The sequence below is a fragment of the Schistocerca cancellata genome, chromosome 4 (genome assembly GCF_023864275.1).
Source record: "Schistocerca cancellata isolate TAMUIC-IGC-003103 chromosome 4, iqSchCanc2.1, whole genome shotgun sequence".
Taxonomy (NCBI): domain Eukaryota; kingdom Metazoa; phylum Arthropoda; class Insecta; order Orthoptera; family Acrididae; genus Schistocerca; species Schistocerca cancellata.
In genome coordinates, this window is record NC_064629.1 from 604,940,825 (window position 1) to 604,961,457 (window position 20,633).

At 37.1% G+C, this 20,633-nt stretch overlaps 1 protein-coding gene across 1 annotated transcript in view; it reads left to right on the forward strand.

The window, feature by feature from the left end:
- Positions 1-20,633, forward strand: part of LOC126184345 (potassium voltage-gated channel subfamily H member 2) — an 832,502-nt gene that overhangs the window by 395,318 nt on the left and 416,551 nt on the right. The window contains exon 4 of the mRNA XM_049926724.1: positions 13,718-13,738. Within this exon, the coding sequence (XP_049782681.1) occupies positions 13,718-13,738 (21 nt within the window). The remainder of the gene's footprint in view (positions 1-13,717; positions 13,739-20,633) is intronic.

Consider the following 20,633-nt stretch of genomic DNA (forward strand, 5'->3'; position numbering starts at 1 on the left):
GAGAATTTGAATTTTCCAGAATTCGAGTACTCTCAGCCATAAAATTACCTGAATCATCAAGAGTCCATTCCTCTAAGTAGTTATTAATTTTAATGCTAGACTCCACTTCCTCTACACTTGGCATCATATCATTTGCCAATTCATCAATACAATCATCAAGTGGTTCTTGTTTGATTTTAACATTTTTAAAACTATTGGAGGGTTCACCTAGCTCGTCAGCAGATGAGAACATATCCTTGTCTGCTTGCTCCACCATTTTCTCACTCATGATGAAAATTGTTTTGGACAAACAGAATAGTTCTCTATCAATTAACTTTGCCTTGCGGCGGTCCACTAGGCTGTGATGGAATGGCTGATTTCGCAGAATGGTTGATGCACGTTACCCGCCGTGCTGTGAGAAATCTCTTCTCTGGTGCCCTAGCCTCCTGCCAGTGATGATGAGTGGTAGGCTTGCAGCACCCCAGGCATCACCTCACCTTTTGTGATGTCATGTTCTGCCACCTGCTGTTGCCTATGGCAGCTCTCTCAAGACTGCTTCTGCTCATGTCCCATTATACTGTGCGCGATGTGTTCTACTCAGGTCCGTCTGCTGCTCCGTGCTTTACTTCCAGTAGAAAATGATTTCAAGAAATAGCTCACACTAAAAAATTCTGATAATGTCTTCAAATTCTTAATATTTACTAATTACCTTGTGGATAATGTACAAATTTTAAAACTGCCTGATTTATTTCACTAACCATTTTTATTTAATTTATTTCATTGCCGGGTTCATTCAATGTTACATCTGACATTTCACCACTGAAAATTTTTCCACACTTCAGCACCATATTGAAAATTTTTCCATTTCCCAGCTGATCGCACCACATTATAAGTCAGTAGGGTCGGTGGAGCAGTTTATTACTCTGAGATTTATTCCATCTGACTACCATTATGACTAAACTGAATGCTGGAATGTGATATAAAATACATTACATACTATTATTAATGTATCAGTGCTAGTGGTTAGTCACTTGAAAGCCTTGGTGCCACATAGATCATATTATATCAGGCACGCTGCGGGCCAACATCCACCTAACATTTGTTATGTGTCATATGCACCACAGACCACAACCGTTATATTTCTCGAAGATGTTTGGCTCTCAGAGATAGTCTTGCTCTCTCGTTCTTGATGCTACTCACTGTAAACAATATTGGGAAGCAACAAATCACCCAAGTAATTTTGTAATGATAAAGGTTGTCGCAGCAAATCAGAACACAGATCTACCATGATAAATAAAATATAATTCAGTGGCACAGTATCCTCCAATAAAGTACATGTTACAACTGCAAGGGATTGCTGTTACAGTAATGTTTGACACCTGCAGTTAATCCGAGAGCACACAAATAACAGAGTATCAGACTAACTTCTTCCCTTATGTGCCTTATGATGACACATCTCTTTTATGTTCATAAATTATCTTCACAATAAATCAGGCTCTATCCTTCAGAACAAAGCAATATATGTTAGCCCCTTCTAGAACAATCTGCTTTCTCTTTACGTACATAGAATTTAGATACCAGTTTCACTCAGAGTCAAACAATTAATTTTGCACTGCCCCATGGGACTTATAATGATGCAAGTTGAACAAACACTCACTTGCCTGAACATTACCTCATTACGCAATGAATTTAGGTTCATTTAACTGCACTCGACTGTGCAACCATTTTGCATACAGTAAAACCTCGAAGACCTATCACAAATTCACACCAGCGCCAAGCCTTGCAAAAAATCACTTACACATGATGATGAGACTGCATCTTGATTGTGATAAGCGCTTCTGCCTTTGTTCAAAAGTTCATCACAGTTCCAATGAGACTTCGTATCACACAATCAAAATTACTGCCTTGTGTATGCTTTCACTGGCATGCTAAATTGCGAAATAACCTGCCGCTACTCATCTGCAGTTCCAGACACTTGGAGCAGTGCCTGGAAAACCATTTTTACTGTAAAAGCACTTATTGACCGAATAAAGTTAGCATTTCATCAGAGTGGTCAGATACGGGTCAGTCTATCAGAGCAAAAGTGCCAATGTCAAAAGTAACGCTCCCCTCCAGTTTATTCATACTTCCACACCAATGAGTAATCACGTCATTACTCATTTTATAAACTAATGAAAGAAAATAGTAAGAGAGGAGATAATTTTCTGAAGCCCTGACCTCAATTATGTGCTTTAGTTTCCATTTAAAATATATTTTTATTAACTTGAATGGTTAAGAACAAGTGGGACTATTTTTTCTGTATGCCAATGTTTTGCAATATTGCCACAGAAACTCTGCAGAGGAGGCGTTCCCCTCAGCATTCACAATCCCACATGCTTTCTGATACCAGAATGCTATTGCTATGCTGAAATTGTTCTAGAAGGTACTAGAAACCTATCATTTTCCCATGCAGCTGGCATTCTCATCTGCATCTGGCCACGTCAACCAGTGCACCTTCCCACTCAATATAACTCATTGCCTTCTATACCAATTGTTCAACATATGCCTGCCCACTGCCTTCTTCATACTCTAAATTACATTTTATTTGATTAATAATGAAAATATATTAATTCATGTCATCTTATCGGTGGTGCAAATTACTTTGGTTTAAATTTGGGTGAATCCCTTACATTATATTATTATTATTATTATTAATAAATTATTAAAATTAAAATTAAAATTACTATTGAAGCATTTAAATAAAATTGCAAATTAGAGTGGGTATATTTATGCAGTACTACATAACATAGTTGCTACGCTAGAACCTTCATTCTACAAAATTATCATTAATACTTATGTTACTGCATGAAAACAAATGGGTCGTGTAATATTATTCAACTGGCAGCTTCTATGCTGCTGTAATAAGAACACTTACGTTGCCAGCCTGCTGCATATCACTAATAGTGCACAAATTATTCCTTTACCCAGAAAACAAATAAACAAAATTATTATTTTTGTGAAACCACTGCACTGTCTATAGTGTAAGGCTGTGATGTCCCTGAGAGCCCAAGATGCTCAGATTGTCTTAGGGTGGGGAAATTGGATTGAAATCAAATTGCAGCTGAAAAAATGAAGATACAAGGATGTCTAACACTTACATCTCTCATTCTCATGCCAATTCTATTCCCTGATTTTATATTCTAAATCAATTCAGTGGATAGAGCTTCTTATCACAGTAAAAAAAAAGAAGGAAAGAAAGTAAATAGGTATAAATGTTAAAGAAATACAGTGTATGTATAACATTTTTCATTATAATTATAGACCATATCAGAGATAACAGAACAAAAACAGTTAATAAAGGAAACATGAAATCATGCAGTATTCAGGAAGAGTGTATGTGAACAATGTTATAAACAGTGGCCAAAATTTACTGGAAATGTCCATTTTGAAGATGTTCTATGTATGTTACCGTCATGTGGCATGAGTGTAGACACAGTACCTGAGAAGTTTGTTACAGGCAGGTATGTAGCAAATATGGCAGCACATTGCGAGTTAACTGATTTTGAATGTGGGATGATTATTGCCACATTATGCATGAATCATTGTATATCAAGGATTACACAATAATTTAGGTTGAGGTCAGTAGTATTTTGGGTACATTTGTGGTATCATGTCTTTTCAAAAGAACTTTACAGGGCCATTGGCAGTCTACTGTGAGAGAAATCTGTTAATTTGAATGTGGGGCAACAGGAACCCATTTCTATCCACATTCTGTGGAGACAAATTTACCCCATAAGCTTCAGCAGCTCAGTGTTCAGTGTGTCTGACTGCTGTGCAGGGGACCTGGGTTCAATTCTCAATCTGCTAGGGATCTTTCTTGGTGGGAGGACTGAAACAGGGTGCACTCAACTTTTTGAGGCCAAATTGACGAGCTACCTAATTGAGAAGTAGCATCTCTGAGATAAAAAAAAACAAAAATTGCTGGAAGAATGGTGTGCTGACCCTGTGCCCCTCCATACAATATCCAAATGATGCCTTTGGCAGAGGCTGACATGGCAGTCTGGGCCAGAATGTGACGCTATGCTTTGCTTCAGCAGCCCAATGACCAACATGTAGCCGGCCGTGGTGGCCAAGCGGTTAAAGGCGCTACAGTCTGGAACCGCGCGGCCGCTACGGTCGCAGGTTCAAATCCTGCCTCGGGCATGGATGTGTGTGATGTCCTTAGGTTAGTTAGGTTTAAGTAGTTCTAAGTTCTAGGGGACTGATGACCTTAGAAGTTAAGTCCCATAGTCCTCAGAGCCATTTGAACCATTTTTTTGACCAACATGTACCCTTTGCTGACACATCTGTGCAAAGCTCAATGACTGGCTTTGGCTTGTGGACAGAATCACTGGACATCCAACCATGGCACATTGTGGCATAGTCTGATGATTTCTGGTTTCAGTTGTATTGTGCTGATCAGAATCTTAGAGTGTGGGATATGCTCCATGAAACTATGGGTTCTGTATGTCAACAGAGTTGTGTCTGGACAAGAGGTGTCAGAGTTATGATGTGGGTTGTGTTCACATGACCATAATTAGATGCAGTTATCCAGTTACAGGGACCAGTGACAGGTGCGTGGTCTGTGGAGATTCATGCAGACCATCTGCATCCCTTTATGGCATTAGAATACCCTGATGGAGAGTCCATGTTTTGTCAGGACACTGCTGCATCACTACTCTTTAGTTGCATGCAGGTGTCTCAATGAACACTCCAGTGAATTCATGGCTATGGCTTGGCATTTTTAGGATGATGATTATACACATGTAAGCTCAGTTTACCAGAATGAACTACACAAGAACAATTGTGGGTGCCTCTGAGAGAAACCTGGACCAGTAACTCTTCAGAACAATACCAACACTGAAATAGAGTGACCACTTAGACATTTTACTACAGTTTTAATGCCTGTTGGAGAAGCAGTTTACTATTAACATCATATTTAATACTACCTTATGAATTTTGGCCATTCATTGTAAGCGAAATTACAGTTTTTCATTTTGCTTAGTAGTTTTTTAAGACAACAGAGAGTGAAATTTTCTTTATTATAGTAATATATGTATGTAACAATGTGAAATCTTATTTCCAAACATATTTGTGTTTTAAGTTTCATATGCTATTAAAAATTTAGCAATTTTTAAGTTGTGCTGTTTGAGGTTCTTCCAAGATCATAACTGCTCGGAAGGATCAGGGGCATTATGTTTGATGGCGTTAAGGAAACTGCATAATATTTCTCATCATCTTCAGTTTACAGTTTCCACAACACCGAAGAACTTTCCAAGTAGTACTTACATTAGTAGGGGAGCACTTAATGACCATTTCTGTCACTTTAAAAAGATTATAACATATTCTCATATCCATCTCCCCAGCTTGTTTTATGGCTGAAACAATTTTTTTTTTTCTGATCAACTGATTATTGCCTATTTAATTCATTTACATAGCATAACATGATATTGTTGTGACAGTGAATAGAAAATATTAAATCATGTAGTAAATCTGATTACTTATAAAGCAATATTTACTTATGAAACAGAGAGAAGAAAGAAAAGGTGTAACAAATAAAGTGAATCTCTCTTACACAAAGTAGATTCAACAGAAATTTGTATAAAAGGGAGAAAAAGGAAGCAAAACCTTTAGAAAAAGACAGGTGCAGGTGAGGCACACGAAATATTGGACTAAGACCTGTGTGGTGGATGTTTCTGACAACTATTGGTTATATATTAGTTGAAAGTATAGTTGCTTTAAGTTCTTTTTTTCCTTTCTATTATTTTTACTTTTACAATGATTCTTCTCATTTTTTAGTTCAAAAATTATATTTACTTGTAATTTTTTATATCAATCATTGTTATTGCAGTGTTCCTATGCGATGAATGTAGTTTCTGTTCATGTTTGACCTTTTGTATGAGAATTTCCTTAGTACATTTCAAAACTGATTGCTTATCAACATTTGAGGTAAAAGAAATTGATAGGAAATGTAACAGAAAAAAAATACAGCAATGAGGTCACCAGTAATTATTATCTGATCCATTATAAGTATTCCAGTAAATACACATTCATTTGTGCTATTTTTTATGTCTATCATTTGTTTCTCAATATTTCTTGCATCAGCCAACTTATGACAAGACATTTTTCTTTTTGTAATACGTTTTACACAGCTAATGTTGCAGCCTTTTTTGTTTTCTCTATTTCTTTTGAAAAATAAGACTTAGAGCTCTTCAAAATATTTACTGCAAGATTTTTACTTATTAAAGTCCCAATGATAAGTCATGTCAAAACATAATGTGCCGGTACACTATGTTGCAAAACTTTCTGTACATAATGTTAAAGGAGATGAAGAATGCATCCAATGTAGTCATTTAGTAGTACTCTTAAAAAAGCAGTTATTGGGGTCCTGTGAAATACTAGAAATTTTTCTTTATTGACATGATCTACTGTACAAACATGGTAAACAGGATCAGTGCCTAGACTGCAATGTTAAAACAATGATCAAAAATACCTTAATTGAGTTAAAGTACATTAATAAAGTTTTAGTGGTAAGAGTAATTTGCAAAATTATACAATGTGTTTCATTAAGTGTCTTATATATTAAATGACATGATGTAATACATAAGTGTGTAAGACTTTCAAAAGCGGGTGACCAAGTGATAGGTTTATCCCAGTTTATCAGTTGGTTTCCAAAACTAACTGTCTGGTTATGCCTCCTGGGACTCTAAGGGTAAATCATACAGCAGCTATGGTAAGACTTATTTCAGAAAAATAATGTGAACATATGTGGTCTAGAAGTGTCATGAATGACATGTTGATTTAGAGTGAATGGTTGTCAGAAACCATCAAAATACATCCATTGAATATTCAGGTTGAAAATACAATATGTGAAAAATTTGTATTTGTGTAGAGCATTTCAGCAACAGTATCAGGCTGCTTTTCAGTCTACTATGGAAGTGGTGTGTGAAATACTTCAATAGAAATAATCAACACCCTCATACACTTTTATATACTAAAACTGAAAACAATATAACTGCACAGTGTGCAGGTGTTGCTCTGTTTAGGGTTGTATACAACTTAAATTATTGTTCTTGGACTGCTCTCATAACATCAAGGACTTTCTTCTTGTCAGAAGCATGTACTGCTAGATCCTCTCTCTCTTCACATCTTTGTGCAATGCAGCCCTTTGCTCCTTAATATGAGTGCACATGCATGAGAAACTGCTGGTTTGAAACTTATCTGTTGGGAATACACTGTCATTTCACTCACAGGTGCTTATCAATTTCTGTTGGCAGTTGTGACACCAGATGCATGCCAGCTAATTAACACCTTATAAAATACTTTATTAGCACCATACATAAACTTTCTGCATGAATGCAGACAGCAAGGACTGCATCCTCTTCAGTATCTGATCATCAATTGTGAATATGTCAAACTGACGGTTTCATACACATAGCAAAATTCTAGTGGCTATGACAATGGGTTTATGTCCCTATCCAAAATGAGCTAGCCTTGGTCTTCTGTATCTCTTGTGTAATCTTGTACAGATAGTTTTGCAACACATTGTGTATAACTTGCTACTTAATGATTTAGAATTGTTAATGAATGATGTAATTGTTTATGCATTTGAAAACTTACAAAGGCTTGTTACCTCTTCCAAAAATTGGGCAGTAGCCTTAAAATAAAACCTGTTTTGTATGAAAATAATTATATATATACTGTTTTTCTCCAACAGATTTTAAGATTATGTTTTGCTCTCTTTTGCATCATTGCATGGCATACTGGTACATGATAGTTTGTCTTTGTTTCACTCATTGACTGTTCATGATAATAATGTTTGGAAATGATTGTGAAACTTTAGAATGTTATCACAGATCTATGTTACTACTGTTTAGCACCATCTTCTTTGAATAATTAATGATGAATAATTTGAAATAAACGATACAAAACCTATTAGGGGAAAAATATTAAACAGATCAAAGGAAATTATTTCGGAATATTTTTGTTCACTTCAGAGTGATTAAAATTTTTAATACTTATTCTGAACAGTCTTGGTAGCATGGCACATATTAAATGGATGGTGTTTAGCAATATTAATCCAGGAACCATGATAAAAAATGTGAAAATTAATTTCGTGCTTCGAGAAAAGTTTGTTTCAGCATCAGCTGCTCTAGATATTTCATTTCAGTGAAACTGAATGCTTCTTCTTCCATTATTCTCAATTTATAAAAATTGTCTGGTGCATAAACTACTTCCTACAGATCTTCCATTTCAAATATACACTCATGCTCATAAATTAAGGACAATGCTGACACATGGTGAAATAACGCTCTGGTGGGCTGTTTGTGGGTTTAAATCACCATGGGGTATGACCATGTGGTGCATTTGACCTGCGGTCTTCGCACGGTGGCGCTGGCAGCAGTCCACATACGCAGAGGTGTGTTGGTTTATGTGAGTACGGTGCAGCAAGTAAGAGTGCAGACATTTTCAGATGTGCTACTGGGGACTGTGTGTTGAAAATGGCTCAAAGAACACATATTGATGATACTATGAGGGGTAGAATACTAGGGTGACTGGAGGCTGGTCAAACACAGCAGCTCGCAACACAGGCCCTCTGTGTGCCACAGAGTGTGATCTCAAGATTATGGCAACAATTCCAGCAGACAGGAAATGTGTCCAGGTGCTACAGTATGGGACACCCACATTGTACAACACCACAAGAAGACCGATATCTCACCATCAGTGCCTGCAGACGGCCACGAAGTACTGCAGGTAGCCTTGCTCAGGACCTTACCACAGCTGCTGGAACAGTTGTCTCCAGACACACAGTCTACATACAACTGAACAGACATGGTTTATTCACCTGGAGACTGCAAGGTGCAGTCCACTGACACCTGGTCGCAAGAGAGCACGTAAAGGCTGGTGTCAAGAACACATTACATGGTCATTGGAACAGTGGTCCCAGGTTATGTTCACGGACGAGACCAGGTATAGTCTGAACAGTGATTCTTGCCGGGTTTTCATCTGGCATGAACCAGGAACCAGATACCAACCCCTTAATGTCCTTGAAAGGGACCTGTATGGAGGTGGTGGTTTGATGGTGTGGGGTGGGATTATGATTGGTGCACGTACACCCCTTCACGTCTTTGACAGAGGAACTGTAACAAGTTAGGTGTATTGGGACGTCATTTTGCACCAGTACGTCCGCCTTTTCAGGGGTGCTTTGGGTCCCACCTTCCTCCTGACGGATGATAACGCATGGCCCCACCGAGCTGCCATCATGGGGAAGTACCTTGAAACAGAAGATATCAGGTGAACGGAGTGGCCTGCCTGTTCTCCAGACCTAAACCCCATCAAGCACATTTGGGATGCTCTGTCACATATCTCTGCATGTCTTCAAACCCCTACCACACTTCAGGAGCTCTGACAGGCACTGGTGCAAGAATGGGAAGCGATTCCCCAGCAGCTGCTCGACCACCTGATCCAGAGTATGCCAAACTGTTGTGCAGCCTGTGTACGTGTGCATGGTGATCATATCCCACATTGATGTCAGGGTAGATGCAAAGGAAATAGTGGCATTCTGTAGCACATGTGTTTCGGGATGGTTTTCTCAACTTATCACTAATACCGTTGACTTGCAGATCTGTGTTGTGTGTGTTCCCTAAGTGCCTATGCTATTAGCATCAGTTTTGTGTAGTGCCACATTGTGTGGCATCACATTCTGCAATTATCCTTAATTTATGAGCATGAGTGTATTTAAAAATGAAGTTAACAAAAAACACAACTTCCGGTAAATGATAAAGAAAACTGGAAATATTTTAATAGAAATACCAAATAATGTGTTATTCTGTCCCATTTGGACATGTCCAAGAATCATTGCTGAAGACATAGACTGAAGATGTAACAATTAACAAAAAGAGGTATGTCCTACATGCACATGTAAGTTTCCTGCTCTGTTCGCAATTACTTCATTGATAAGGATTCTCATTCTTGTAATTCGACAGAGATATTTGTGTGATGACAACATCAGATTCTTTTAAACTGACCATTATTACCTTTATAATTGTTATGTTTGTTGTCTCCAGTTTTACAAACATTATGTATGAGATATAATCTGTAACTTCTTTTGATCAATTAAATGGAAAATTCTGGTTTGCAGTACTCAGTTGCTTCATGTGATTACCTTCATTTTCAAAATATAGTAGTCTTCTGAAAAGTATGAAAGTGATAACGTCTGTTTTCTACAGCTCAAAACCACTATTGGGGTTATTTTGTATAAATCTACAACTACCAAATGCAGTTCTCTTTAAATTTCATTGGCAGTTTCAAAATTTACAACATTCTATCAGTTTGAATTTCATTTGGTGAAATATCATAGTCATATCATTTTGAGAATAAGTACAATGGGAAATGCCAACAATGTCAGTACTTTCCAAAACATTGCTGGTTTTGAAGACAAGGTGCCCGTGATTTTTGTGTTGAAGTTCTGATCTCTCTTGGTCCATATTTTCTTCTAAATGTGGCCTAAAGAAAGTAAGAGAGAGAGAGAGAGAGAGAGAGAGAGAGAGAGAGAGAGAGAGAGAGACAATGGTTGTCATTAGTGTTTGTAGCAGAAAATGCACAAGAAAGAATTATATGACATACACAATATTTGTTTAACTTTGATACTGTCCTGTTTTCTTTGGCCTTTGTTAGTTTAAGCCTTTATACTGCACTGACTGCTCCATTGGTTCCAGATTTTGCCCATGAATACAGCTTTCATCACCAGTCATATTTATAAAGTGGATTATGTGGTCATGTATAAGGACCCACAGTCATGATATATTTTTTAAAGAAAACATTGTCCATTGTGACCATAAATTTTTCCATTTATTAGTTGCTATTGGTCAGTTTTAACTGAGAGGTAATTCTCAAGCTCGTACATAGTATTTGTATGCTACATACTGTAGGAGTTGCTGTGTATGAATTAATCTACTTGGCCACATGTGCAACCACACATTAACACTGACATAATCTTTATCAAATATGAACAGAAAAATTGTAAAACATGTGGAAGAACCATGTGTGATACACTTTAAGGACAGTAATAACATCCATTCACTGAAGAACCACATTTTATCATGTATGAACCTCAACTTATACACTTGTCCCATCCATAATCATATTTAATGAATTTATAAGTTGAGGTTGATGTACAATAAAATGTGATTAGATGTTAAGTTTGTCCTTAAGCTGTTGTTCATGTGGTTCTTCCACATGCTTTACAGTCTTTCTGTTTGTATTTGATACAAACCATGCCACTGTTAATGTGTGGTTCTACATGTGGACGTGTGGACTAATTTACATGCCACAGGTCCTACAGCATGTTGCCCAGTATATGTAGTTGATTCTGACTTGTTAGTCAAAACTGGCCAATAGCTGCTAAAAAATGAAAAAAAAAAAATACAGCTTGAAGTGGACAATGTTTTCTTTTGAAAATCTACTCTTTGACTTAGTGGATGTTCACACATAACTTCGTAAATCATTTCACATAGTTTTGTGTAATTAGTTTAGTACAAATCTTAATGTGTTTACTGCTGAACTAGGCACTCTATGGATGTGAGTAGAGTTAGCCAAAAAGTTCCAGCTTCATGTTACAAACTTAGTAAATATTATTACATTCATTTCCATCTCTTCCTGGAGAAAAAATCTAATGCAGGTACTTTATGGAAAATAGGCCTGCACCTGATGAATTTCCCTCAGGAGTTTTTACTCTAAAATCTCTATTGCTAAATGCCATCCAAACAAAGTATCACTTTAGTTTCATGTTAGATAGTACTCTCCATTATTTTTTGTAGTATACTGGCATAGCCTTTGGGGTTAATTTTTTTAAAAATGGAATGTGAAAGTACATACAAATACTTCTCTCTTTCTGGAGTCTATAGTCCAATGATGATGTAGAATAGTTTTGATTATACACACAGTATGAATCACACAATTAGGAATTTCAAATATATTCTTTGAGCTCAATTCCACTGTGACTATAGCAATACATTATTTTAAAATTCATAATTATTTTTACACTTTAACTGTTTTCCCCAATGGTATAGGAGACATCAAAATAAACTAAATACTAAAACTTTTGGACATAGTATCTTCTCAAGAAATGTAGTTCTGTACAGAGCAAGTAAAATTTTATTATTACTGATTTCATGAAGTCTATATCTGTTTAAAATGGTAGGCCCTATGCACACTGTAATTATTTCAACAACTATCACACTATATGGGGAACAAGGGTAATGTACAAACTTCATAATATTTATTCACTGATTTCCTACGTACCTGATCAGGTGTTTGGACTGTTGAATTCTTACAGTTTTCTTAAATCATCATTGTTCATAAATACTTCATTCAGACCAAATCATACCATACATTACTTTTGTACTTTTTTGGCAATAAGAAAGAGAATAAATGGTGGAAAAAATGAAATAACAAAAACCACCAAGTGACATGACATAACATACTATTTTTCAAACGTCCATTCATACTTCTAATAAGTTCTCAACAATGATTGAGCATAATTACACATTGGTAATGACAGAGGAAAGTGTTACTGCAGTTGTGTGTGCTGTAAATCAGTGTAAACATCATACATGCATTTTACTCTGTCATTTCATTTAATGTTCATGTCATATAGGAAAAAGTAGCAGAAATATATAGTAAACAAAATCTTTTTGTGTTACTAGAGTCACTGCAGATAAAAACACCCAAAGTATGGGGTAGAAATTAAAATTCCATCTAAATCTTGAGAACACATTTGGTTTTGTATACAAGTAATTCTATTAGTAACAATTATTCCAGGAAACTTTAATAAAATACTAGGGTTGCTAAATTATGACTTCACCCTCCTCCAGTCCCACTTTTCTTGTACCCAGCTGTGCTCCCTCATGATATTCCCCCCTCCCTAACCACCATCATCCCTTGTGGGTTTCCTTCCCTAAGATACATTGTAAATGGAATTTCATTAGTATTTCAGAATAAGAGAAAAGAATAAATAAAAAAATAAATAAATGTTTGTACAGAATATCCAACTACACTTTGATTCCAAAAATATAACATTATCTCAAACATTTAGTACACTGACACATCATTGATACATGTTTGTACATTCCACAACATTTGTCTTTCTCAATGGGCCTTCAGCTGCTATGTAATAGATCAGTGAATAAAGTGTTTTCCCATCTGATAACAACAGTTACCTAAACATTAATAATGTATTAAAAATATACATTCTTATACACTGTTAATTACTTATTAAATTTTATGATAGGGTTTAAAGGATATACACCAGTTTATGAATAATAAACCAATGAGTACTTTGAGAAATAGGCATACAAGCTAAAACCTGAGAGATTAGATATTAATATAGTTCCACACAAATACAGGTAGAGGAAGGGTATTTTTTTATATTTTTTGAATCATTTAAGAATTTACCCAAATATAAGGCAACAGAAATGGCATGTAATAATTTTTTGGCATTTGTATGTGTCTCCTTCTCCACAGTTAGTGAGCATAATGTGACATGACAGACTTAATATGGTGTTGCTGTTAAGTGTTTTGTGTGCTTGGTATGTAAATGTACTTTCTAAGCAAGAATGTGTCTAACTCTCCTTCATCATAGTTCTATAGATATCTGTCTTTTACTTCAGTAGTTTCTTGTCTAAGTGTGTTATTTTCAGTAGAATCTTACATTTTGCAGTTGGGCTTGGATGCTGATGAGGTTAGTTTTTAATATTATTTTAGTTTCTGTTATCTGCATTTAGTGATTTATAGTCATTGTTTATTTAAACCACTTAACTCTGGGCTGTCAGATTTGCTTGCCTACCAGAAAGTTGTGTGAATAGGAAATAGATGCAGAATGTGTGTGCTTTTACTAGCATGGTGAGTCTTTCTATGCTTCACGCATTTTGTTGTAGTATATGTTTAAAGATTATAACATTAATATCAATAAACAATAAAAATATAAATAGATGAATAAAGTTTGGACAGTGATAATAAGAAACTGGAACCTTAAACTGGTACCAAATCACTCCAAAACCGTTTGCATATGCAGTTTATTGGCATTTAATACGTTTTAGTCTTATATCAAATTATGATTATTTGTATAAAACAATAAATATTTAGAACAGGTAAACCTCAGATGCTGAGATGAAGAGTGTTCAAGATGGGCAGACTGAAGAGTTTTACAGAATTTATATAAACTATTAAAATTGGAAGCAGCATGCACCATAAGGGTGCATGAACCATTATTTTGTGAACAGCTGTTTGGTATTGCCATAAAAGTTAAAGTCTGGCACACCAGTGAGCCTACCAGAGTTTTTCAGGTAGTATTTATGTGCAGTTAGGCAGCTGTTTGCGTTTTGTCTAAGTTTACCTCAAGCCTCTACAACACATACATTCAAACACATGTATAAAACATGAAAATCAATACATAAAAAATAGAGAAAAAAATATTTCCCCTACTTACACTTATGCAGACATAAGTATTGAATTATATTCATAGTGTGTATGTTACAAAATACCTAGAATACTAATATCACATGGAAAAAAGAGGAGAAGAGGAGCTGATTGCAGAAGATGACACAGGCTTATGAATTACTGTAATTGAGAATGGTAGTGGTGTTGTACAGCTCTCCTTGCTATGTGTAATATCTTTGAAAACATCACATGCAGAAGAACTCTTGACTTTTCATTTCTTATTTATCTGGCATTCAAAGACTACTATTGTACTTGCCATTCACATGGCAGTGCAATAATCTGAAATATAATATTTCTGTTTGTGGCCAGTTTAACAACAGATGAGTATAGTTTCTGTTGGAAATATTCCTTCAGTTTCTTGTGTTATTAGATTTCATGAGCACCTACATGACAAGACTCTTTACTTTTTCCTGAACTTTCATTGCCCATTTGTAGAAAAGCTCGTATGTTCTTCAAATCAGCTGAGGGTTGCCACTTCTTTTAAATTTGAAAATATTCATAGAAATGAATTATAGCAATACTACTATTGTTTATGAAAGGAATGTCCTGGAGTTTAACAGCAATGTTCTATTGTATGACTGGACTCTTGATAAAACAATCTGCATAGAAATGGTGGAAGGTGAGACTGTAGAGAACAGACTTTCGCGTTAGTAGTGTGACTACTTGCTGATAAATATTATCAGTGGGCAACAGACATTCAATACTGATGCATATACATGTGTGTACTTTCTCTATTGCATTGTCTGCAACTCACAAAGGATACCCAGCATTCTAGATATTTCTTTAAGTCTCTGACTGCGCTGAACTTATAAAGAGGCTGCAAATCAAGAATGCAACTGCTGACCACTTTTCCACATTTTCATTAGACCTGATTTCAACATTATGCATGCTGCAAAAAATAAGTTTTAACAATCTAAAAATTATTTTATTAGTCATGTAGTCTGAAGTTTGTGATACTCTGTTTCCTCCAAAATAACTAGGATTTTTCCAATTCTGATACTTTGTACATCTGCATAGATAGTGTATAAACCACTTTGAAATTTATGATGGAAGATACTTAGCATAGTGCTACATATTAGGGTTCCTGCACATTCAAGTTGTGTGTGGAGCACAAAATGAATGACTGCTCAGATGCCTCTGCTCATGCTGTAATTGGTTGAATGTGTTTTGGCACTCTCCATGGGGACAAAATATTGGAGGCCGTAGTGTGGTTCTAGAGCCTTTGATTAATACTAGTTCTTGAAGCTCTGTAACTAGCCTTTAGCAGGATTATTGGTATTCAGGTTTTTCTGCACTTCCATTATGGTCTCCCATGAGTGAAACATACCTATAACCATTCTTGCTACCCTTCTGTGTACACATTTCTTGTTGGTTTACCTGCAGAATTGGATCTACATGAGTCTGAAGATAAATCATAAGGACCACAGAAGTCAGAATGAGTGCAGGACATCATTTTGATGTATTGATATTTTGAATTCCTGTCTCTTAAAGGACAACATGCAGTGATCCAATTTCTGTAAATGAAATTTTTTAATTGCAATTCTTCTAGTTATGTTTAGTTTCTCAAAGATAGCTGCATCTTGCATAGCCCAATATTTTCAAGAATGTTTATTTGTATGTGACATTTTACATTTTCATCTGTTGAAGAATTTTAACCAAAAGTAATATAGCCACATGAGCTCAGATACATTGTCCAGAATGTCTCAGTTTCCATTCAAGATTATCTATGTCAGTTAGAAAGAAAATCTTTGTGTTATTATTGCATCAAAGACTACTCAATTTCCAGCAAGTTGTCAGTTCAGGGGAAAGTCGTTTTCATAGACCTGTGTGGGGAAGAAAATACCTGAGTTAAAGGTGATAAATATTCTGAAGAAATGAGTAGCACTCATAGGTTTTGCAATCTGAAATGAAAATACAACAGTGGTTTTCTAGTTCTTATCACATAACACATCAGTCAAGAGAAAGTGTGTTACAAATCATCTCTCAGATCATATTTATACTTTAAATCCACATCTATGCTCTGCAAATCACCATAAATTACCTGATATAGGGTACTTTTTTAAGTATATTTTATATTAAATTTTATACCAGTTCTGTTCACATGTAGAGTATGGCAAGAAAGAATCATTGTATGTGTTTGCACTAGCTGTTATTAGTCTGTTTCTTTTCACCAGCTTTGTGAGAGTGACATACAGGGGATTGAAGAATACTTACAGGTTCCACCTGTAAAAACACTTCTTTGCATTTTACATGTCTTGCTAAGTATGAGGCATTTTAATTAGTGTCTGTTCATTTAGGAACACAAGAGCTTCACTCAGCTGCATATAAGTCTCATGACAATTCATAATACTGGGTATATGAGGTAAGTCCCTTCTTAATCTAACACAGTGTAGATTGCACACAACAGTATCCAGTTAATAAGAGACAAGTGTTTTGTAAGCAATCTCTTTCATAGAAGAATGGCAGTTTACCATTCTCCAAACAATCAATAGAAGTCTACCAATTTGCTTTTTCCTGAAAGATTATTTATGATTTGTTGATTTAATATCCTTACACATCATCATTCCCAGGTATTTGTCTGGTTTGTCTGACTCCTATTGTGGCCCAGGACATTCTGGCCAAAGGCTTTGTATGTGTGTGGAACATGATTTTTCATTTATCAAAATTAAGAGGTAGTTAAAATTCTTTAATGAGACTTTTATTCTGTTAACACTTGACCACAATTTTTTATTGGATAACATAACCTTATATCCTTATAGTGGGCCACACCATCTGCAAAATGGTTGAGAAGGCCATTAATTTCATCTACTCATTAATCTGTATTTGTACTTTCGAATTAAAGGAAACCACTTGCCAAAAAGCAGAAGGGCCAAGTTGTGAATAGGCACACACAAAAGAAAGAAAATTTAGCACCTTCAGATGGACTGGTTCTGGTAAGGGTAGCATCAGATGGAGTGCATACAGGGAGAGGGAGATAGGAGGCTGGGAGAGGGACTTGGGTGGGTGGGAGGGAGGTGACTGATTTCTTGGCTAGGAATATGGGAGGGAAGGGGTGGCAGAGTATGTGGGCTTGCACAATTGTAGTGGCCACAGCAAGTGATACACACTGAAGGTGACATGGGTAGGTGAATTGGGAGGGGGTGATAGGATGGAGAAAGGGGAAACTGTTGGGTGGAGGGTGTGAGGCAGTGGGTTACTTGAGACTGAGGCCAGAATGATTGCAGGAGCAGAGGATATGTTGTAAGGGTAACTCCCACCTGCATGGTTCAGAGAAGCTAGTGGTGGAGGGAAGGCTCCAGATGGTTTGGGTTGTGAAACACCCATTGAAATTGAAGTGGTCAATTTTGTTCTTGAAAACAGTTTAATGGTGGACATTCATCCTGGTGGGCAGCTGGTTTGTAGCCATACCAACATAACAGGCTGTGCAGTGTTTACAGCAGAGTTGGTAAATAACATGACTACTTTCACAGGTGGCCCAGCCTCTGATGGGGTGGGATAAGCCTGTGACAGGACTAGTGTAGGTGGTGCTGAAAGGGTGGATTGGCTAGGTCTTTCACCTGGGTCTGGGTCAGGGACATGATCTCCATGGCAAGGGGTTGGGAGTGGGAGTGGCATAGGGATGGACTAGGATGTTATGTAAGTTGGGTGGGCAGCAGCACACCACTTTAGGAAGGGTGGGAAAGATCTTGGGTAGGATATCCCTCATTTTATGGCAGGATGAAAGATAATCAAAGCTCTGTTGAAGGATATGGTTTAGCTGCTCCAGTCCAGAGTGGTACTGGGTGATAAGGGGCGCTCCTTTGTACCTGATTCTTGGGGGGGATTAGGGGTGTGTGAGGATATGGCATGGGAATATGTTTATTGAGTGTATTGCCTGTCTGTGAGTGCTTCAGCATACTGAGCATGGTAGTTCTCATCACTGCATATACATCTTCCATGGGTGGCTGGACTGTGGGACAGATTTTTTGTTATGGAAGGAATAGCAGGTGTCAAAATGCAGCTACTGTTGGTGGTTAGTGGGTTTAATGTGGACACAGGTGTGGATAGAGTCATGTGAGTGGCATCAACATCTAGTGGCATATTGGGTTGGAGGAGGACAAGGTGAAGCAGATGGGGGAAAGGTTTTGAGGTTGTGAAAAAATGTGTATGGGGTGTTGTGGCCCTAAGTCCAGATAAGGAAGATTATATCAATGAACATGAAACAGACTAGGAGTTGGAAGTTTTGGAAGGCTAGGAAGGTTTCCTCTAGGCAGCCCATAAACAGGCTGGCATAGGAGGGTGCCATGCAGGTGATGATGGCTGTGCCACAGATTTGTTTGTAAACCTTCCCTTCAAAGGAAAAGTAGTTGTTGGTGAGGATATAGTTGGTAAGGTGTACAAGGAATGAGTTGGTTGGTCTAGAGTCTGAAGGACATTGGAAGAGGTAGTGTGCAATAGTGCCAAGACCGTGGGCATGAGGGATGTTGGTGTATTGGGAGGTGACATCAGCAGTGTCAAATAAGGATCGCAGAAACGTGTGGGGATGGTGGAAAGTTTGTGAAGGGAGTGGTTAGTATCTTTGATGTGAGAGACTAGCTTTTGTGCAGTTTGTTGGAGGTGATGGTCAACAAGAGTAGAAGTTCTTTGAGTGCGAGCAGAGCAGTCAGTTACAATGGGGTGTCCAGTATTGTTGGGCTTGTGGATTTTGAGAAGCATGTAGAAGTTGGGCGTGTGTGGTGTTGTTCGGGAGAGGAGGGAGATGGGCTCAGGTGAGAGGCTCTGGGAAGGGCCTTTGGATTTCAGTAGGGATTGCACATTATATTGGTCTTTTGGAAGAGCATCACTCTGGCAGAGTTTTTAAGTGGAGGGAGTCTTCATGATTCATCATGACACTGATGGAACCTATGTCTGCAGGGAGGATGATTAGGAGTGGATATGTTTTCAGGTTGTGTATGGCTGTCTTTTCTTCTGCCAAAAGGTTAGTGTTCATAGGAAGGGACCTGGGAAAGGATGATGAGGCCAATTTGCAGTTAGGGAAGTTCTGGAACCTGACTAGGGGATGGTTAGATCGGAGTGGGGGTCACAGAAGTATTTCCATTGTAGGGATTAGGAGAAGGAGAGTACATCTTTGACAAGTTGAACATGGTTAAATCAGGGTGTAGGGATGAAGGTTGGGACTTTGGATAGGACTGAAACTTCTGAGGGACTGAGGTTTTTGGTGGAGAGTTTGAGAACATTGTTTTGGGTGTGCTTGTGGGTTTTGTGGGGTGTTGGGAGGGAGTTTTAAAGGATGTGGTAAATTGAAGACATCAGCTCAGCAGAGGCTGGGTACTATAAGGAATTGAAAAGGGGGTTCAGTATGAGAAGGATGGGTGTTGATAAATAGTGGTGCTCCAAGGCATGAATAGGAGTCTAAAGGTTGAAAAATTTATGGAGGTGGTTTCTGGAATACTCCTTTAGGTTGATAATTTTTATTTTCAATGGAGTCACAGTCATGGTAAATTTTTGAATGATGCTGTTGCCATTTAACTGTAATAATTTTTACTTTATTGTTATATGATCCAGATTGTGGCCTTAAACCATTTGCAAGTACAAAAACGTATTTATATGTCAAAAGGCATCAGAATGGCATGAAATACAAGTTATTGTCAAAAAACTATATCTGGTCATATAGGCGAGATGCTGTCATTAGTAAAAGTAAGAACGTCTCTAAACTACGTAAATCTATTACAAACAGGATTATTGGTTAGCAGTTTTAGATTACAGCTGTGCTATAGGGTCCAGAAGTGAAAGTCTGTAATACATTTAGGTGTTTTAGAGATGTTCTCACTATTAATAATGACAGGTCTGGCCTATATGACCAGATATGCTTTTTTGACAAGGACTTGTATTTCATGCCAGTCTGATGTCTTTTGACATACAAATAAGTTTTTGTACTTGAAAATGGCCTGAGATTGCAATCTGGATTGTCAACAATAAAATAAATATTATTAGAGTCAAATGGTGGGAGTATCCTTCAAGTCTTGGAATGCAAGTGTTTCTGTTTCAGAAATGTTGTGTATGTAGTGAGGGTTGCATAGTAACAGTATCTTGCAGGGGGAATAGAGGTGATTGTGGGATGCCTGTGCCATGGAAAGGTGATTTTGCACTACCAGACT